At 35.7% G+C, this 23,330-nt stretch overlaps 1 protein-coding gene across 3 annotated transcripts in view; it reads right to left on the bottom strand.

Moving 5' to 3' along the window:
- ACVR2A (activin A receptor type 2A) overlaps positions 1–23,330 on the bottom strand; it is an 87,146-nt gene that overhangs the window by 35,771 nt on the left and 28,045 nt on the right. For 2 of the 3 annotated variants that reach the window (XR_004350726.1, XM_032637482.1), the window contains exon 2: positions 206–413. Coding sequence is in view for 1 of the 3 variants with exons in the window: in XM_032637482.1 (XP_032493373.1) it covers positions 206–413 (208 nt within the window). In the remaining 2 variants the exon portion in view is untranslated. Of the gene's footprint in view, positions 1–205; positions 414–23,330 lie in introns of those variants that run through there. The other variant, XM_032637483.1, reaches the window with a different exon arrangement.

The following is a 23,330-nucleotide window of genomic DNA, read 5'->3' on the forward strand; positions in this document are numbered from 1 at the left end:
ACATGCTATATATTTTTTTTACTTTAAAATATATATCTTGTCATTACAACATGTTATAATGGTCTTCATAATCCCATCTTAAAAAAGAAACATTTAAGTGAAAATCCATGCATTGATCTTTCTCCTTTTAAAAAAATGGGGGGAGGGAAATGGAGGAAATGAAAATTATTCAACACTATCATAAAAAAATAAAATGTGTTCTTACCTGTCATAGCAGTTGATATCATCCAGCCAACAACCTTGCTTCACTATTTCAATGGAACCAGAAATATTCTTCCAGGTAGCAAAACAATGCCGCCGTTTGTCTTTGTCACCATAACAGGATTCAACACCAGTTCGATTGGTTCTATCTCTTTCCCAATTAGCATTATAGAAAATACACTCCTGAGTTTCTGATCTACCAAGTATAGCACCTATAAGATAATAAGACGACAACTTTTAATATAACTGTATTTGTTCATAAACAGATCGTCTCGTCTCCCAGTATATGAAACTTCAAATCTTCCTGAAATGTCAATAATTTACTGCCTTACTAGTGTTATAACATTGGGTTCAGCTTTCCAGGTCAATCTCTGTACTTTAAGTATAATAAACATAATAATAAAAAGCAACCACATATATCACAAGGTTTCTCTGTAAAAGGCCAGTTTCACTTAAGAATGTCCTTGATGGAAAGCAGTACAATTGTTAACTTTTTAAAAATCTTGACCCTTGAGTAGACTTCTTCTCAATATTCTGTGTGACAAAATGGGAACTAACCAAAAGCACTGCTGCTACACACTGAAGTACAATGATTGCCTCCAAAAAAGCCCTTGCATGATTGAGTTGTGAACTAAACCAACCAAGGCTATTCAGACGAGTATTTGGCAGAAATTTTCCCAAAATGAACCAAGTAAACCTGTTATTTCAAGAAAAACACCTGACAGTATGAACTGCCAATAATAAAATATGAGTTTTCAAGCAAAAATAAGAATTTTGGGAAATTTGTATTTACCACCACCATTAGCCTGACACCTTCCCAATACTTAAAGAATTTCTGATGAGTGGTGATATTAACAAATGTGACTTCTAAATACAGAATAATGAGATGTGCCAATATTTAGAAAGTCTATATAATTCAGAGAACCAATATTTTCCAAGTGAATTATGTATGACGTTTGAAAAACACTCATGGGCAAAAAATCCATACAAAGTTCAAGATAACCAAGTAGATTTTAATGTTACAGAGGACAAAAAGTTCATTAGCGGTTTCAGATTCCACACTGTAACTAACTTTTAAGAAACTATCTCTTGTCTTACATGGAAAAGCAAGGGAACTGGAATACCCAAAATAATTCTGAAAAAGATGTACAAAACAGAATTCATACTGTTTGTTTTTTCGTTGGCCGCACTGCGTGGCTTGTGAGAGATCTTAGTTCCCCACTCAGGCGTTGAACCCGGGCCATGGCAATGAAAGCGCCTAGTCCTAACCACTGGACCACCAGGGAACTCCCCATATTACTTGTTTTTAAGACTTTTACTAAAGCTTCGGCAATCAAGACAGTGTGGTCTTAGTGAAAAGACAGACACACGAACCTACGGGACAGGACAGAGAATCCAGAAATAGACCCATACACATACGGTCAATTGATACACAGCAAAGGTACCAATGCATTTAGCAGAGAAAGTCAACAACTGACGCTGGAACAACTGAACATCTATATGCAAAACGAAGAACCTCACCTCATATCAACTCATAGCTCATGCTATATACAAAAATTAACTCTTAACACATCACAAACTCAAAATAAAACCTAAAACTATAAAATTTCTAGAAAAAAATGAAAAATATGGTGACCCTAAATTATGAAAGATTTCTTAAAACACATGAGCTACAAAAGAAAAAACTGGTAAGTTGAACTTCATTAAAATTGAAACTTCTCTTTGAAAGTTAAGGAAAAAAATTCAGACTGGGAGCAAATACTTGCAAAGTATATACCTTAAAAATAACTGATATTCAGAAAATATAAAGACCTCTCACAACTCAACAATATGAAAACATACTACCCAATTTCTAAAAACTGAACAAGAGATTCAAAGACATGCTTTATCAAAGAGATATGAACGGGAAATACTACATAAAAAGATATTCAATATCACTAATAATCCACAATTATCTTAAAAAAGGATTAAAATATTCCTCACTTTTCTAACTATATATCTGTGTATGGCCAAATTTCCTTCATATCAAAACAACACAACAGATTGTTGTATCACGAACTGAGTGGAAAAAACAGATATAAGAATCCAGTTGTCTTCTACTAAAACAATTATAAAGAGATCTGTAACAATTTCACTAATTTTTTTTGTTGTCTTGGAAAATATTTTTCATAAAAATCTATTCTTTTGTTAACATATAATGGATTTATTGTCACTTCTAAATAACTTTTTAAAAAATTTTCTGCCTTAATTTCTAATATGATGAATACTTACAGATACAAACCACATAAAAACTCTTTGGGGTAAGTCTAAAGAAGTTCCGAGACCAAAAAGTTTGAGAACTGCTGCTCTACAGTGCTCTAGCACAGAGATATAATTATAAGCTGATAAAATCTGTGGCAGTAATGGTGCTGTGGACTCCTCAACTACGGAAGAAATAATAGTGTGAGCGGACATGTAAACTATGGCTGGTAACTCTATGTCCATCGTATTTTATAAAAGAAGGGCTGCTACTACTATTCATCTGTATATAAACAGTAGCCATTTTGTAAATTATTCCTTTTCAGAAACCTGTTGAAAATAACAGCAAATTAAGTTTCCTCCTTTACTAAATAACCACAAAGCAATCATACTCTGCCCACATTATCTCAAAACAGGGGATGGCAAACTTTTTCTGTAAAGGGCCAGAGAGTAAATATTTTAGCTTTTCCAAGCCATATGGTCTCTTTCACAACTACTCAATTCTGCCACTGTAGCACAAAAGCATCCAGAGGACAGTAAATGAATAAGCATTGTTACATTCGAATAAAACTTTATTTACAGACAGTGAAAATTAAATTTCATGTAATTTTTACATGTCACAAAATACTATTCTTTTTTTGATTTTTTATTTTTCCAACCATTTAAAAATGTAAGTATCATTCTTAGTTCACAGGCTGGATTTGGCCCACAGGCTGTGTGGTCAGCTACCTCTTTTTTTTTTAAAGATTTTCTTTTTTTGATGTGGACCATTTTTAAAGTCTTTATTGAACTTGTTACAATATTGCTTCTGTTTTAAGTTTTGGTTTTTTGGCAGCGAGGCATGTGGGATCTTAGCTCCCCGACCAGGGATCGAACCCACACTCCCTGCAGTGGAAGGTGAAGTCTTAACCACTGGACTGCCAGGGAAGTCCTGGTCAGCTACCTCTCGAAACAACACCCTAATTTCCACAGTCTAGCTAACCTGCCTTTCGTTTGTTGGGGAGGAGTCTTCTGTGAACTATCACTTGTGTAATTCATGTTAAAAACCACTATTAATTATTTTTAATTTCCAAAAGAAGACTCCATTGAAGCACAGGAACAACACTTGAACTAAGTAAAACTGACCTCCCAACATTGCCTATAACAAAAATGCCAAATAGGTTTTATCTTTGGCGTCAATTCCAATCAATTAAGAGTGGCTGCCAGGAGCCATGTACTGAGAAAGATTTTGAGGTAAAGGGTTTTGAAATTAGTATAGAAGGAGGCGGGAAAACATCAGTATCTTTTCTTTGCCACTTCTGGTCTTGAAAAAAGATAAACAAATGACTATTTTCTTTATTTCTTTTAATACTTCTTTATATATATATATATATATATATATATATATTTTTTTTTTTTTTTTTTTTTTTTGCAGTACGCGGGCCTCTCACTGTTGTGGCCTCTCCCGTTGTGGAGCACAGGCTCCGGACGCGCAGGTTCAGCAGCCATGGCTCACGGGCCCAGCCGCTCCGCGGCATGTGGGATCTTCCCGAACCAGGGCACGAACCCGTGTCCCCTGCATCGGCAGGCGGACTCTCAACCACTGCGCCACCAGGGAAGCCCTACTTCTTAATATTTAATGGTAAGTTAAGATTTCAGATGATTTTCTAGATCTAGACTATCACTTGATTGATATTATCCATAGATAGAAAGAAAACTGCTTAACGGGGAAAACTGACAATCTTGCCACCCCCCTCCTCAAGCTGATTGGGTAATCAGTCTCTATCCATCACGTCTCCAACTGACCACTAAATATAATAACATGATAATTGTAAAAATAAACCAAGTTATATGTATTTTTATGTTAAGCTCACATAGTGACTTTAAAGGTGTAGTTCTAAAAAGGATGACAAAAGTTACCTATATTTACTAGTTTTTAAGAGCATCTCCCAATCTAAAATTTTCTGAAACTTTAAATTTCTACCATAGGTTTATTCTAACAAAGTAATTCCAAATAGTTAATATGACTTTCAAAAGAAATAAATGAACATAAAAGGTCTGTGTGCAGGGTTTATTATAATGGTTCTTAACAAATGATGTGCATCAGAATCCCCTATGTGTTTTCTTGAATTCATGTTTGAGTGCCATTTTGTATGCCCTAGGAATGAGTAGCTGAAAAGTACGTGGGGGGCAGCGGGGAAATATATAGATGTATAGATATTGTATGTATGTTTTCTTTTCTCCTTTTGGCAAAGACCCACTGGTGATCTAATGTTCCTCCCCAGTAAAGTACCACTGGCTTAGTACACTGTGACCTGAACTTGGAATTTAGTTTACAAACTGTGACCTTGAACAAGTTACCAAACCTTTCACAGCTTTGTTTCCATATTTGATTCAATTTCCCTAATAAATCCATAATTGTTATGGATAATTCCATAGTTTCATAACTCACACTCAGGCAAGTTATAGCAAATCAGTAAGTCTATTCACAGAATTTAGTATCAGAATTATTTTAGATAATAGTTCTATTACTAAAGTACTGCTTATACATAATGACTCATACTGACCATTTCATTTTTCCTACCATTTAAGAAAGAAAAAAAAAGAAATACACAGGACCTGAAATTTGTTAGAACATTTGGCCATGAAGTAGGCCTGTAAAAGTCATACTCAAAATCTGAAATACTCCTCCCATGAGGAAAAAGTAAATTTTACCTACTGCAACTGCATCTGAGGACAATTAGGGTTTTGTTTTTTGAAAGCATGAAGTATTAAAATAATACACCAACACTAATTTTACACAATCTCTTCCAGAAAAAGATGAAGAGGGACTACTTAACTAATTTTCTGAAGCCAGTATTACCTTGATACAAAAACCAAAGACAGAACAAAAAAGAAGAGGGGTAATACAGACCAGTATCTCTCACTAACTTAGATGTAAAAGCTCTCAGGAAAATTTTAGCAAACAAAATCCAAAACTGTATTTTTTTAAAGTAATACATCACAACCAAGTACAATCTATTCCAGGCATGTAAGGTTGGTTTGATATTCAAAAATCAGTAAATGCAATCTGCCAAATAAACAAACTAAAAGATAAAAATCATATAGTCTATCAGTATAACAGGAATAGATGGAAACTCCCCCAAAGTCACAAACAGCACCTACAAAAAAACCTACAGCCAACATCATACTTAATGGTGAAAGACTGAATGCTTTCCCTCTAATATCAGAAACAAGGCAATAATGTCTACTCCCACCACTTTTATTTAACACAGTACTGAAAGTTTTAGCTCTTGCAATAAGGCAAGAAAAAGAAATTAAAGGCATACCGATTGGAAAAGAAGATATAAAACTGTTTCTATTTGCAGATGAAATGACTGTCTATTTAGGAAATTCCAAGGAATCTTCAAACAAAAAAAAATTGTAGAACTAGTGAGTGAGTTCCGTAAGATCACAGAATACAAATCAACACACAAAAATCAACTGTGTTTCTTTATACTGACAATGAACAAGTGGAACTGAAATTAAAAATTAAAAGTACCAGTTACAATTGCTCCTAAGAAAATAAAATACATACAGTCTAATAAAACATATATAGGATTTTTATGATGAAAAGTTATAAAATGTTGATGAAAGAAATCAAAGAAGACCTAAACACTTGGAGAGACATACTGTACTCATGGATTGGAAGAGTCAACATAATAAAGATGTCAATTTTCCCTAAACTGATATATAGGATTAATCCAATTCACATCAAAATCTCAGCAAATTTCTTTGTAGACACCTAAAAGAGCTTATTAATGTGTTGAAAAAGAATAATAAAGGGAGAAATCACTCTTCTTGGTGTTAAGGCTTACCATATAGTTGCAGTAGCATGACAGTGTGGTACTACTGGTGGAGACAAAGACACAAAGAGCAGTGGAACAGACAGAGGACCCAGAAACAGACCCATACGAATATGCCCAATTAATTTTTAACAAATGAGCAAAAGAATTTTAAAGGAGGAGAGATAGCCTTTTCAATAAATGGTGCTGGAACAGTGGACATGGTTCAAGCAAATATTTCTTAAATGCCCTCCCCTTTGCAATCTATCTAACAGTTTCTGAAAGCCCAGCTCTTGCAAAAAGCCTCCCAGGCTAAATCTCACATATGTGACAATTTTCAAGTTTTCTCATCAGAACTCCTCCTTCCCACAAAATGCACACTACTTGCAATCCAATATAAAATATTTTATATTTATTCATTGTTTTTAGTTAGTTGTCTATGTAAGTCCTTTCATACATCAGAATGCTATTGGATCTAAGACTGTCTTACTTGCCCTCCAAACATAAACAGTACTTAATGAATGATTAAAATGTAAAAATGTGATGTGACAACTGAATTTTAAAAATCCACCAACTAGGGCTTCCCTGGTGGCGCAGTGGTTGAAAGTCCACCTGCCGATGCAGGGGACACGGGTTCGTGCCCCGGTCCGGGAAGATCCCACATGCCGCGGAGCAGCTGGGCCCGTGAGCCATGGCCGCTAAGCCTGTGCGTCCGGAGCCTGTGCTCTGCAACGGGAGAGGCCACAACAGTGAGAGGCCTGTATACAGAAGAAAAAAAAAAAAAAAAAAATCCACCAACTACTACTGCACCCCCATCTCCTTTGAAACAGATAGATGGAATTAAAGAGTCTTTTACAATTATGAACTGTATTAATTTCTTATCTGATTAAGATGACACTGTTTTTCACGGTCCTGTGACCAGCCTCATCCTATCACAATTTTCCTACGGTATGCAACCAACATTAGACAGAAAGAAAAGAACTGTTTTGACAACTTACAAATCTGAGGCTCACTTCTGGAAAAGTATTTTAATGCTGTCTGAAACTATCAACAAGTCATTGAGAACACAGTATAAACAGGCTACTACTGAATGCCTTCCCTAACCTTGTGCCTCCCAAAGGCAACTTAGTCTGCTAGGAAGGGTTAATGAAGTTTCAAAAATAATAAATACAACATGAAAAGCAATTCTTGTTTTCCCTTCACATGTCACTGCTTCCCACCACTCTAGGGGTAGAACACATGTCCAAAGAGAATCAGCTATGGAAGGCAGATCAAACTGAATGATGCTTTTAATCAAAAACATTTTATAGTACAAATAAAATAAAATTGTATCAAAACATTGATACAACCCTCATGCAACCCTCAATATGACGGATACCCTAATTTTCCCCAATGAGAAGATATTTTAAAAATCTTTTGACCAACTTGAAATATACAAACCTTTCTATATTTGTATGAAAAGCCTAATGTATACTTATTTTAACTCATTAATTTAGTTTTATGAATGTTTTAAAATCATGAAGCACAAAACTTTTAAAAACAATTTTGTTCAAACTTCACATACGTCTTTCAACAAGTGTCATCTCATTACCTTCTTTTTGAGTCATTTAAAAGTAACAAAACTTGAATTATCTTCATTTCCGTTTAAGTTGTTTGAGAAACAGCACTTTTTGAAGTCATACAGAATATTGTCACTGGAAATGTTTCTCCAAGCCACAAACTTCCACTCCCGTAATACTAAGACACTGTTTTTTTCCCATTGCTCTATAGGTATATATTGTGATGTTCATAAAGTACTTACAATATTGCTCTTAAAAGTGAGATTTTAAAGGTTTTTTTTTTTACAACCTTTGTGAATAGTTTACAACAAATTATGATAGTTAATCAACCCTCCCAAGAATAACTTCTTATCTGTTTGAACTCTTTATTCCCCTTTTCCCTTTTCCCTCAGGAAACTTCCATAAAAATTCAAAACTAGCACTGACTGGCATCATTTCAAGCCTGTCTTCTACAAACATTATTCTTCTATTCAAAATAAAATTATTGAGCAAGAGCCTCAAAATATTAAAAACTTTGCAAAGTCTCAAATATAAAATGACTTTTTCTGGGAATAATCTTTGAAGAAAACTTTTCTTTTATGTTGAACATATACAGATGAAAAAAACTGATCATATGCTTGTACTGTAAAACACCAAGATAAGGGCTATAAATAAATGCAGTAGGACTTTGGAGATGATAACCTGGACCTCCACTAGACTATGAGCTTCCAGAACAAGCCCTACTATCATTGCTGTATCAGCAGTACCTGGCACAGTACAGGCACTCAATAAACATGCACTATATCAATCAATTAACAAGGAAATGAAAAAAGAAGGTTTTATGGAGGAAAGGGGACTAAAGCAGGACTATTAAGGAAAGAGACAGAACTGAGCTAAACAGAGACAGTGAAGATCATGATCAAATAAACAGGGCTGTGGTTAATCAGTGTTTGACAAGATTGCTTTCGCTAAACATGAACGTTCCATATTCTTCAGTATTGGGTATAATCAAGGCAGATTTGCAAGACAACAAAAGTTAAGAACAGAAGTTATATTTTTAAGATTAACCTGAAAATCAGTAAACTGTGTTGGAATGGAAGGAAACTCAGCAAGCCATACTAACTACCCAATAAAAACCAGGAGTCTGTAATATCCATGCTTATCAGATGGCCACAGGTATCAAAAGGACTGGCAAATTAGGATATGGAGATCAAGTTTTTGCTTTATACAGTCTCCTATTTGGTCTAAGTGTAAGAAAGTAAGATGTAAGTGACCTGAGTTAGGTATCTGGCTGTTGATAAATGTTTAGCTTACATCATCTTACAAAATAAAGCTTTATTCCATATATATTTACCCTATGTTTCCCTTTTTTGCTAACTCTCCTTCTGATGTTATGTTCTTACTGTCATGAAAGGTATGTATTGTCCGGGATAAGCAAGGTATCTTCAAAGATAAGGCACAACAGAAAAGTGGTTTTGCCTATAGCCACAAAATGTGTGGGCTACCTATAAATGCCCAGATCTCAAGATTGAAATAATTCTATGCAGTTCTCTGGCACTCATTCAAAATACAAATTACATCAAAACAGGTACAAGCAGATACAAGATTACCTAGACCGTATAAAACAGGTTTCTGATATTAGATGTTCATTTTGGGGGGAACAGGGAGATCACGTTGACTGCAGCTAGAGGCCAATACTCCCATCAGAACAAATGGACTATTTTTTCAATTGCACAAAAGCCAAAACTGGGCATAAACTTAGAAGAATAAGAGATAAAGGTAAATTCTCAGAACAGACATCCTAAAATAGATTAAGGAACCCCTCCCCACACACACACACAAAGTAGTTTCTACTAAAAACAACCTACAAGTCTCAATTACTCTGAAAAGACACTAGGTACATTAAGGGGTTTTAGTGCTTCATTTACTTGGGAAAATGCAGGCTTTCTTTTTAAGTAAATCATCAAACTCTGATGTAAAAACGGATCACTTCAACTGCTATGAAAGTAATGTGAAATATTACCCTTGAGGAACCAGCAGTATTAAGAGTGAGAAACTTAAAAAAACAAAACAAAACAAAACAACTCATCACAAAGTTTTCATCAAAGTAACATCTGGCAACTTAAAACCAGCAACTGAAGAAAATCAGCAATACTTATTAGAGAAGTTTTAAATAGCAGTACACTTCTATTAAAGGACAAGAATACAAACTGAAAACTCACTATATTAAATAACAGCTATGTCACAACTAGCCTTATTTTAAAAATCACCAATGGCCTTCATATTTATAACTAAGATGCTTAGTACTTAGAAGAGAAGAATTTAAAAATTCTTGTTTATTACTTCTATGTGTTGTATAATTTCTTTAAAACTCATTTAAATAATTTGTTTTTATGCATCTATAAACACATCAAAGGTCTTCTGGTATTCCTTTCTTTTCTATATTAATAAACATCACAGTCACCTTCCCTATTTGGCTGCCCTGGGCTGTTTTTAAGTATTAGGAAAAAAAAGTAAAGTCCACAATGTCCCAAAAGACTTCTGATAAACAAGTTAGAAATATGAGGAAGGAGAATAAATTTTCAAATAAAATTTCTGGATGGCAATGCAACATTTTAGGACCTGTCAATCTATTTTTATTTTTATTTTTTTAAACTAAGCACCTTCCTACCACCAAACAATCACTTCCAAAGGAAAACACAAACACTTTCTGGCAATTTTCCCAGAAATTTTTTTTGCCTTGCCTGTTATACCCAGTACTATCAGTCTGACAAACAGTTCAAGATTCTGTCCACCTAGCTAAAGTAATATAAACTAGAAACAGAACTTATGTTGTATAAAATAAAAATATAAACACTGTACGTTGTAACACTAGACACAGTGTGTGCATACGTGGGTGTGAGAAGGAGAATAAAAGCAGATGTCAACATTTAACCACTGGTTATCTAAGGACTCCTAATGTTAATTCCTGACAAATTACTAAGATAACCGCCTAAAATGTATTTTAACACTGTTAACTCATAAGTGACTGATTTTCCTCATATAGGTCCAAAATAAGTATATATCTACTTTTATACAGACCAGGGTTTGAAGAAAACATAAATTTCTCAAACCTCTCTCTTAAAAAGCCTTAACAAAATTTTAGAGGCCCAAAGAGAACACCAAATTTGAAATAGAATTTCCTTTTATAAAGGAGGCAAGCAAAACCTCTGTAAATAAAGCCCTTACAAATTTTAGTTTTTAATTCACTTAATTGTAGATCTAGTTCAATACAAAGAGGTTTAATAAGAGTTACCAGATCATGAAATGAAAAAAGGCAAAATATCAACTCTTAATTTGGAAATAGTTCTCAAACAACTGAGAACACAGTTTGATTATATTTAGTAAGTTTTTAGAAACACATATATTTACCAGCTTCACTCTTAAGAAACTACTGATCTCTTAGCTCTTAAAAAATTAAAATACTCAGTTAATTTTCTATGATATTTCTATAACTATTACCCCACCCTCCAAAAATGATTCATTTGCTACTTAATTCATAAGAGAAAAGGGGAAAGCCCTTAAAACTAATAACCCTTTTTAAAAAATCCCTAAATCACAACAATACAAAACATGCACCCTTCCTCTAAAACCCAGAGAAAACTAAGCAAAAATTTCAGGTAAACATTCTAAATCAAATGAATATTTGATCCTAGGTTACAGTTACTGGCCTCTTGTGTAAAAGTTGTAAAAGCTGTATTTGTAAAAGTCATGTTTGCCCATTTTAAAGATAAACACATCCATCTAATACCTTTCATCCATCTCTACCTTTCTGTGGAGCAAAATTTTTAAAGAACCTCATTTTTTAAACTCTTATTTAAGTACAGAAGATGCTCTACCCCTGGCTTGTTCAATAAAAGATGCTAACTTAATCTGTGCTGAATTACTAAACACTAAATAACGAAAGACATCCATTATAAAGTTCTCCCCCAAAAGAAAGAAAAATTTCTTTAAAAGTAACATCTTTACACCTTTAAACGTAACCGTTCTCATTCTCTTAAGGAATGACTTGACATCTTTTTAGGCAGAAATATACTTTAAGTTGGTATATTTGGTTGGTAGCCTGGAATAAAAGCATTGATTTTATCATCAACCGCCAAAGAATTTCATTTTCCTGAATACATAAAGTTTATATAGAATAATAGGCAACAGGAAAAGAGCAAACCACAAAACTCCAAATTTGTGATTCAACTGACTAGAACCTGGGAACACATTTAAGATTACTTTTCTAGGACAGTCCAAGAAAACCTGGCAACTTTCCAGACCTCGACCTCCCTGTGCCTTTTTAATAATTAAAGGAGGGGGGGCGGGGAATGGCCTGCTTTCTTCTAATTTTAACCAATATAAGTAGGCTTCTTATAACATTATGAGGGAGAGATTTCTACAAACAAAGAACAAGAAAAACAGAAGCCCAATGTTTTCCCCCTCACAAATTAGAAAATTCCACCCTTCTACCCCTCTGCCCCTTGGCGGGGCACTTTTAAAGTCTACTTTGGTGACACACTACATGAAATCTGAAGAGGACATTATGTCTTTCACACAGGTAGAGCATCTTCCACATTCAACAAATATATAGTGCTGGTAAGGCATTTTGATATTTAAGTACTAAGCAAAATAGTAAAAAAAGAAAATATTTTCAAAATTTGAGATATCTTTAACCTCAACCTGGGAAAAAGAAAAAATGAGTCCTAATTTTCAAAACAAGACACTAGAAGTAGAAAGCAGGAGAGAAACTTACAAATCTTTAGATATTTCTGAACTTCAATTAAGGCTTATTCTAATTCCTCCTGTAAGGTAAAAATGGGAAGGCACAAACAATAAATGATCAGAAGGTCACAAAGACTAGGGAATTTCAAGTATGCTTCTTTAGCAATGTATTTTATTTAAAGGAAAAAACTCATGTTATTGCCTCTAAAAAAGTAGGATTTTGTGTTGGAACTGAATTTGGAAGATAAAAAGATGACTAAAAAAATATAAAATTTGAATGAGATATCCTGACAGCATACAATAGAGCTCACTAGTCATCACTGCTTGGTATTACAGAACTGCCACACCACCAACTCCTTATTAGTAGACAGGTAGTACAGACACCTTAGAAAGCAAATAAACCCTCTATACAGGCCTTCATACTAGCTATAAAGAAACCATACTTTCATACTAGCACCCTTAAATGAATAAAACAATAAAATAATGTTACCTAGCTTGTCAAATGAAAATTTATAGATAACTGACATCAAAAAAAAAGAGCAAAATAATTTGGTCATAAGAAATCAAATTGTAAAAAAATCTAAGCTAGTTTTTGAAGACGGTGAGTGTCAGTGGAGTAAGAAGGTTATACTGCAAGTTATACTGCAAGTCACCAATCTCTCTCCCTGGGCTAGGGCAATAGCCTCCCTAACTGATTTCCCAGGTTCCACTTTTATCCTAGTCAAACAAAATCAAGTCACTCCCCCACTTTAAAGCTATTCAATGGCTTTCCACTACCCTTGGCCTTAAAATAAAATTTGAACAAATCCTATAAGGCCTTCCACAGTTTGGCCTCTGCCCAGCCTTAATTCACACCAGACAAGCGAAGTTCTTTCTTGGAACATCAAACTCCTTCAGGCCTTGATACATTCTTTCTACCACCGCCTCCCCATCCCTAACCCCTTTTAATGGGTGAGATACTGGAGTGGAGTAAGCATTGAAAAAATGCTTGGAAAAGTTTAATAAGAGTTACCAGATCATGAAATGAAAAAAGGCAAAATATCAACTCTTAATTTGGAAATAGTTCTCAAACAACTGAGAACACAGTTTGATTATATTTAGTAAGTTTTTAAAAACACATATTTACCAGCTTCACTCTTAAGAAACTACTGATCTCTTAGCTCTTAAAAAATTAAAATACTCAGTTAATTTTCTATGATATTTCTATAACTATTACCCCACCCTCCAAAAATGAAAGATTCATTTGCTACTTAATTCATAAGAGAAAAGGGGAAAGCCCTTAAAACGAATAACCCTTTAAAAAAAATCCCTAAATCACAACAATACAAAACATGCACCCTTCCTCTAAAACCCAGAGAAAACTAAGCAAAAATTTCAGGTAAACATTCTAAATCAAATGAATATTTGATTCTAGGTTACAGTTACTGGCCTCTTGTGTAAAATCTGTAAAAGCTATATTTGTAAAAGTCATGTTTGCCCATTTTAAAGATAAACACATCCATATAATACCTTTCAACAACTACCAAAGTTGTTTTAGATGTTGTTGGCTTGTCTGAATCTTATAAAAGAGTAGCAGGAATAGTAAAAACCAGATTAACACACTCATTCTTATTTAATATTACAAAGTATATTCTATCTAAATCTTTCATGTTTACAATTTTAAAACATTTCCTTCAAATCTCTTCTAAACTTGAAGAAAACATTTTTTTTCTTGAACACTTTAATAGACTTGCTATATTAATACTGCCCAAATCTAACAATTTTGTTCTTTGTTACTTACCACAAAAGAATTATTAATAGTATCTCAATGAAATTTTCCCTCCACAACTTAATGGAACAAAATATATATACTACAGGCAATAATTTTTACTATAAGTATTCATACTTCTCTGTACAGGCACACATCGGGGTTCGGGTTCCAGATAACTGCAACAAAGTGACTATCGCAATAAACCAAGTCGCACAAATTTTTTAGCTTCCCAGTGCATATAAAAGTTATGTTTACACTATACTGTAGTCTATTAACTGTACAAAAAGCAATATGCCTGAAAAGACAGTGTACATACCTTAAGTAAAAAATACTTTACTGCTAAAAAATGCTAACCATCACCTAAGCCTTCAGTGAGTCATAATCTTTTTGCCAGTGGAGGGTCTTGCCTTGATGTTGATGGCTGCTGACTGATCAGGCGAGTGGTTGCTGAATCTCTGGGTGGCTCTGGCACTATCTTAAAATAAGACAACAATGATGTTTGCCACATCAATTGATTCTTCCTTTTATGAATGATTTCTCTGTAGCAGGCAATGCTGTTTCATAGCATTTTACCCACAACAGAACTTCTTTCAAAATGGGAGTCAATCCTCTCAAACTCTGCAGCTGCTTTATAAACTAAGTTTATACAATATTCTAAATACTTTGCTGTTATTTCAACAATCATCATAGTGTCTTCACCAGGAGTAGATCCCATCTCAAGAAACCACTTTCTTTGCTCATCCATAAGAAATAAGTCCTTATCCATTCAAGTTTTATCATGAGGCTGCAGCAATTCAGTCACATCTGCAGGCTCCACTTCTTTTTTTTTTTTTTTTTTTTTTTTTTTGTGGTACGCGGGCCTCTCACTGTTGTGGCCTCTCCCGTTGCGGAGCACAGGCTCCGGATGCGCAGGCTCGCCGGCTATGGCTCATGGGCATAGCCGCTCCACGGCATGTGGGATCTTCCCGGACCGGGGCACGAACCCGTGTCCCCTGCATCGGCAGGCGGACTCTCAACCACTGCGCCACCTGGGAAGCCCCTCCACTTCTAATTCTAGTTCTCTTGCTAATTCCATATCTGCAGTTACTTCCTCCACTGAAGTCTTGAACCCCAAGCCCCTCAATCTGTGAGAGCTGGAATCAACTGCTTCCAAATTCCTGCTAATGTTGATATTTTCACCTCTTCCCATGAATCACAAATGTTCTTAATGGCAGCTAGAATGGTGGTGAATCCTTTCCAGAAGGTTTCCAACTTACTTTGCCCAGATCCATCAGAGGAATCACTCACTATCTATAGCACCCACGGCCTTATGAAATGTATTTCTTAAATAATAAGACCTGAAAATTGAAATTACTCCTCGATCCATGGGCCACAAAATGGATACTGCATTAGCAGGCATGAAAACAACATAATCTCATTGAACATCTTCATCAGAACTCTTGGGTGACCAGGTGCATTGTGAGTGAGCAGTCATATTTGAAAGGAATCTTTTTTTTTTTCCTAAGCAATAGGTCTCAATAGTGGGCTTAAAATATTCAGTAAACCATGCTGTAAACAGATGTCCAGGCTTTGTTGTTCCATTTATAGAGCACAAGCAGAATAGATTTAGCATAATTTTTAAGGTCCCTAGGATTTTCATAATGGTAAATGGCATTGGCTTCAACTTCAAGTCACCAGCTGCATTAGTCCCTAATAAGAGAGTCAGCCTGTCCTTTGAAGCTCTGAAGCCAGGCACTGACTTCTCCTCTCTAGCTATGAAAGTCCTAGATGGCCTCTTCTTCCAATAGAAGGCTGTTTTGTCTATACTGAAAATCTGTTCTTTAGTGTAGTCACCTTCACTATCTTAGCTGGATCTTCTGGAAAACTTGTTGCAGCTTTTACATCAGCACTTGCTGCTTTCACCTTGCAGTTTGATGTTATGGAGACAGCTTCTTTCCTTAAACTCAGGAACCAACCTTTGCTAGCTTCAAACTTTTCTTCTGCAGCTTCCTCACCTCTCTCAGCCTTCAGAGAACTGAAGAAAGTTAGGGCCTTGCTCTGGATTAGGCTCTGGTTTAAAGGAATATTGTGGTTGGTTTGATCTTCTATCCAGACCACTGAAACTTTCTCCATGTCAGCAGTAAGGCTGTTTTGCTTATCATTTGTGTGTTCACTGGAGTAGCACTTTTAATTTCCTTCAAGAATTTTTCCTTTGCTTTCACAACTTGGCTGTTTGGCACAAGAGGCCTAGCTCTTGGCCTATCTCAGCTTTCAACATGCCTTCCTCACTAAGCTTAATCATTTCTAGCTTTCGATTTAAAGTGAGAGATGTGTGACTCTTCCTGTCACTTAAACACTAAGAGGCCACTGTAGGTTATTAATTGGCCTAATTTCAATATTGTTGTGTCTCAGAGAATAAGGAGGCCCAAGGAGAGGGGGAGAGATGAGGGAACAGCTGATTGGTAGAGCAGTCAGAATACACACAACATTTAACAATTAGTTTCACCGCCTTGTATCGGTACAGTTTGTGGTGCCCCAAAACAATTACAACAGTAACATCAAAGATCACTGATCACAGATCACCATACCAAATAATGAAAAAGTGTGAAATATTGTGAGTACTACCAAAACTTGACACAGAGACACGCTGTGAGCAAATGCTGCTGGAAAAACAGCACCGCTAGACTTGTTCAACGCAGGGTTGCCACAAACTTTCAATTTGTAAAATATGCTATATCCGTGCAGTAGTTAAGAAATTTGGTTTTCAAAGAGTAAAAGAGCAGCACGATAAATGTAGCACTAACAGTTTTCATCAAGTATCAAAGGAAGAGCAGAACATAGACATTCTAGACTAGTCTCCTTCAGAAAGCTTTCATATAAACCTCTATAAAGCACACTACTCATAGTCCACAAATTTTATCACCTTCGCTAATATAACTTGCATTTGAAATGTCATGTTTACATTGAAAACAAGGTATGTCTACTACAACAATAATCAATAGCTGGTAAGATTTCCTATCTAATGAATGATTTTTGTGTGTGTGTGGCTGCGACACCCAGCATGCGGGATCTTAGTTCCCTGACCAGGGATCGAACCTGCACCCCCTGCAGCAGAAGCGCAGAGTCTTAACCACTGGACCGCCACAGAAGTCCTCTATATGAATGATTAAACTATTTTCTAATAAGCCACCACCTACATACCCCATTAACAAAACCAGAAAAACTCCTCTTTACTTAAACTAATAGTAAAAGGAACTTTTTGCGTTCAGGAGTATGACAGACAACCTTGGAAATGTAGAACTGAAGAAGAGTAAATAACGTTAACCTATTTACTTTCAAATCTGATAGTGGAAGGGGGTTAACACATTGATACATCCTTGCTTATGTCCTAATAAGTTTAGTACGTTAAATGTCTTAAAAAGAATTGTTGGGCCCACCCTGAGTGCCATTCCACCATTTTTTCAACATCCTCCCACCCAGAAATGTTTATATCTACCATTTTCTTAAGGAACAAAGATCCACAGAACCCTAACAACTATCAGGGCTGTTCCCAGTCTTTTATTTGTGAAACATTTAAACATGAGGTTAAAAAATTCTTATTAGTAAGCCACTGAAAGATACCAAAATAAGATTCAAAAAAGTTCAAATATAGGGCATTTTCCTCCAAGTTAAAAGCTACTTTTCAAGTGCCAGAAACTAATTAAGGACACGGCTGGCCAATGTGTAGGTTTAGGGCTACCCTAGAAATGGAAATCTGGGTTCAGACGTGTAGCAAAAAGCAAAGGAATTCAGAGACACAAAAACTTTAGCAATAATGCTACTGTTGTTGCCCTTTTTCATACTCAGTGATGTATTTGTGCACTGAGGAGATGGAGAAGGGACAGGAGCAACCCGAGATAAGAAAAGGATGGAGATAAAAAGCAGTTGAAAGGACATGGGGAACAACTGCAACCATCCGAGTTGTTCTCTGTTAAGCAGCTGGCTGGCTGGTGACTCAGGGGTCAACAATTCTAATCCCTGGCCTTCACTGAATCTGAAAACCAATTCCTGGTGGAATTTACACACCCTCTTCCCATTTAGCACTTATACCCACCTGCCCCAATTTTCAGTGAAGAACAATTTTGCTTTTTAAAAACAAACTAAGAACAGGGAATGACTGCAATAAAAGTTTGAGCCCAACAGGAACTTAAGTATCAATAGGTATTAAAAGCCTCATAAGCCTGATGAAGAGAATGGAAGTGATAAGCTGATGAAAATTATGTCCTAGGTGCCACAAAAATCTATGATCTCTCTTTAACATTAGCATTTTTCAAATATAAATTTATCACTTACAGCATATACCTAACACTTGAGAAGAGGTTTAGGAGTAAATACCTAAGAGAAAAGGCAGCAGCACTGGTGTAAGTAAAGAAAATGGGTTTTATCAAACCAATTTTTAACTTTTTACTTAGTCTGGTACTTAGGAATTTTAAATCTGTAATAAGCGATTTCATTAATTATACCATACAGTAAAAAGGGAAACCAAGAAGCCAGGGTAAGAGAAAAAAATTGAGATATATTACAAGAAAAACAGAAGTAACAGTGATTGAGCAGACTGTTTAAATAAGAAAAAGGACCAAAAACTGAGGATTGTTCATGGGAATAAAGGCATTTAATCAGTTCAAGAGGTGAACGCTAGTGTTGCAGATCATGCTTGCAGGAGCACAGTACTAGGCATACAATAAAGCTCAACAGCTTTTCTAACAGAAGTACTACACACTGCCTATCTTATTTTCTGCTTCCCTATTTATTTTGCCACAAAATCTTAAATTTTCACTAATGGATGGTAACATTTTGGAATCCCTGAAACTAACTTTAAAAGGAAGGCTAAGAAGTATAGACTCAGTCAAGATCCGACAATGTCCTACGATTTTCTTTCTTATAAAAATGTTTTCTGCGATATTAAACAGCTTTAACCTGCAGGTGGTAGATTTGTCCCTTCATTTTGACATCTGTGTTAACACCATCTTGAGTTCCTATGGGAAAAACATACACAAACACATGTAGAGTTCTAATGTGCAATATTTTTATGTTCACTTTCAAGCTGGAAGCAAACTATTCCTAATTTATGTTGTGCAGCCAGTGCCTACAAAATTTATGCCTCTAGAGGAAACAAGAAACAGAGCCATGCTTCTCAAAGTGTGGGCCATGAACAACCTCTATCTAAATCACCGAAACACTCATTTCTGGCCCCAGTCCAGACCAACTAAATTGAATTCTCTAAAAGTGTGCTGTCTGGTCAACACACTGCATGCTTAAAAACCATTTAATAAGCATTTCTACATATTAAATTATGTGTAGGGATTAGACACCAAAATAAGAATGTTTTAAAGCATGAAACGCTATAACCAACATAAAGTATATACCCAGTAACAGTCTGCCCTCTCTGGAAATGGAAAAAATGGGGGATTATATTTTATCCCCAGAAAACACCCTAGTAGTGGGGGTGGTTTTTTTGTTTGTTGAGAGCAGAGGGTTTAATTGATGGAACAGTATGAAAGTACAGATAATCCCTAAATAGGACAACCTAAACAACTGAATCACAAAAATTCTTTTAAAAAATTATTCCTAATATTATTATTCCTAGTATTAAACACTTTAATGCCTAAATTAAAAAATTGGAACAGGGACTTCCCTGGTGGCGTGGTGGTTAAGAATCTGCCTGCCAATGTAGAGGACACAGGTTCAGTCCCTGGTCCAGGAAGATCCCACATGCCACAGAGCAGCTAAGCCCGTGTGCCACAACTACTGAAGCCCACGCACCCTAGGGCCCACGTGCCGCAACTACTGAGCCCGCATGCTGCAACTACTGAAGCCCGCGCGCCTAGAGCCCATGCTCCGCAACAAGAGAAGCCACCACAGTGAGAAGCCCGCGCACCGCAACAAAGAGTAGCCCCCACTCGCCGCAACTAGAGAAAGCCTGCGCGCTGCAACGAAGACCCAATGCAGCCATAAATAAATAAATAAATAAATTTTTTAAAAAATGTATTACAATCTATAGGAGTCTAAAATTTAATTATCTTTTCACCTAAACTTATTTTTACAAACTGAAAGATATCTTACTTGATCCTCACAACAATCCTACAGGGGAAATAGGAATAGATATCATTATTCCTATCCAACTCCTACTCTAGGCTTATAATACAATGAACTTTCAAAAAAGATCTCAGAATCATCCTTTCTGGTGGTTCTCAAACTAGATGCGGTGTGGATCAGCTACACCTGAGTGCAAAATAAAACTTCCTTGGCTCTACTCTCAGAGATTGACTCAGTGGGTCTACAGTGGGGATCAAGAAACTGCATTTTTATCCAGTACTCAAGGTGATTCTAATGCTGTGAGGTCCTCAAACCAGAGTTGGAGAAACACTAATCAATTCAATTCTAATTGAGTCCCAGAAAGATAAAGTGATTAGGTCACTGTGGTGGAGCTGTGACTCAATTCCAGATTTCTGTTCTTTTTTTCACTATCCAAACAATTCACTAAACAAGACTTAGAAAGTCTTTCTTCACTTAATAGGAACTACGCATAAAGAAAATTTCATCAACTGTTACCAACCTAAACTCTGAAAACTGCTTTGAGGGGTAATAGCTCAGAAGATGTGGTGTAAGCATGTATTCCAAGAAAACACTATAGTGTCTCTTTTTCCTCCCTCTGGATATTCCAAACTAAGAGGAATAACAGGAAGATGTGTCATACTGGCCAAAGTCACTGAATACATAATCTTATTCAATCCATGTAATTCTATGAAGTAGATGCTATTTCTGCCCATTTTATGAAGAAACTGAGGCTTGGGTGGTTTTACCTCACCAAGGAACGTAAAGTTAATGGTCAGGACAGGACTGGACCAAAATTGAAAGTATGAGCTCTTAACCTCACTAACATACTGTGGCCAATGTCCCTATCACTAGGTCCTCTTACTCACTGCTTAAGCAATAAATACTGATATAGTATTCTGCATAATCTTTCATTTGCTATTAAGTCAGTATGGACAGAACTTGGTCCAGTTCCTATTTCATAAAAATCAATCATTTACCTCAGACCCTTCCTCTCTACTATATTAGTGTAAATCATCCTCCCCTGCCTCCCTGCCACCCACACTATTTCTCTGCAATCAATTTTGCCCATTGATCTCAGTGGTTTTTCCTGGGTGCCATTATGAGTAGCTACTGCTTTCCTCCAAACTATAATGACATAGCCTAGGCTAAAAAGTCCTTAGTTGGGAAAGCTGTTTTCCTTAAAATGATAATTATTTTGTTCTTCTTATAGAATACTGGCCATTGTCAAGTCCTGCCATTTCCTATTTTCACCTTCTTTTGAATCTCTGCTGTTTTCATCTTCCAGCTGGTTTCCCACCATGTACCAAAGTTGTTTCACACCAGTTTCTCAATCTGACTCCCTCCTGAAGTTACAAACCATTTCATACAAAATTACCTGCACCAAGTCCATCTTAGAGATTCAGCAAACACTCTACGACACCTGAGTTGTCCAATACAGTAGCCACTAGCCATGTGTGGTGACTGAGCACTAGAAAGATGGCTAATCTGAATTAACATGTGCCGTCAGTGTAAAATATACACTGGATTTCAAAGACTTAGTACAAAAAAATTTAATAATTTTCATACTGATTACATGTTGAAATAATATTTCTAATAAAATGTATTAAATGAAGTATATTATTAAAATTAATCTCACCTTTTTTTAATGTTTTTTAATGTGGCTACTAGAAAATCTAAAATTATATTTTTGTGTAATTTATATGCTCACAGTATGGCTTGCATTATATTTCTTTTGCAGCACTGCTCTAGACACTCCACCATCCTGAGCTTGATTGGCCCAATGCCCTCACTGTAACACATGCCATATGTGATCTTCTTAGAACATACTCACTCTATCTGTTCAGTCATCTCCTAAAAGCTATAACAATTAGTTCACCCCATTAAAAAATCCAAAACAATGCTTTATCACAAATAATATACATGCACAGTTTAAGAAACATCACCTGGAAATGAAGCTACCATGGATGTCTCCAAAGTGGGAACTACAAGCTAGGTGTCAAGTAAATGAGCTACTCAGAGGCACATAAAACACCCTGCCTATTCTAAAAATAGTCCTCTCTTATACTTGGAAATTATTCTCTGGAATTTTTCTCATTGCTTTTTCTCCTTTGTACATAAAAGGTGCCCCCAAGAAGGTGACGCAATGGCTATCTCTAACAACAGAAAAAGGAAAATCCTAGAAACCATAAAAAGACAAGTAAAACTCCTATCACTAAAATATCTATACATAAAAACAGATGAATAAGATTTTGGGAGTTAAAGTATATGCTATTAGGAAAGAAAATCATTATAACTTTCAGAAAGGATGCATTTAACAACATCTGTCACATATCCTACTCAACCAGATGACCTGGACATAGTAGTAGGTGACTCAGATTCCTACCATGGTCACCTGGTAGCAATTCCGCCAAAGGAAGAAGTCGTACCAACACTTCTTTAATTGTATAAGCCAAGAGATGCATCAATGACAAGTTTCCTGAATTTTCAGAGTGGCAGTGATAAACCAAAACATCAGATGAAAAACCATGGCAATCTGTTAATGTCAGACTGATAAAGAAACAAAAGATAGAGGTTTCTCTTGAGAAATACTCTGAAAATATAAAGCAGAACACAATGTAGGCTACCAATGCTTTAAATCAACTACTTAACATATTGAATATCCATGGAATCCAACTTTCCATTAAGATATAAGAAGCTTTTTACATCAAAGCATATTTTACTTTTAATTGGGCTTTACATAATGTGTTCAATGTGGAGAAATAATGTATGACTCCTTTTTGATAGGTGCAAAACTGGTAGGCAGGACACATTTAAGAAGTTAACTGTCAATCATTTAAATTTTACTGGGTAGAATATGTACACGCCAAACCATGGGCTCTATGTTTCCAATGCTGATTCAAAGGAGGAAATGGAAAGTATGTGATCAGGTTTGCCACTACTTGGGATTAAAAAAAAAACTTGCATCAGAGAGCTAGCAAT

The sequence above is a fragment of the Phocoena sinus genome, chromosome 7 (assembly GCF_008692025.1).
Source record: "Phocoena sinus isolate mPhoSin1 chromosome 7, mPhoSin1.pri, whole genome shotgun sequence".
NCBI classification, from domain to species: Eukaryota; Metazoa; Chordata; class Mammalia; order Artiodactyla; family Phocoenidae; genus Phocoena; species Phocoena sinus.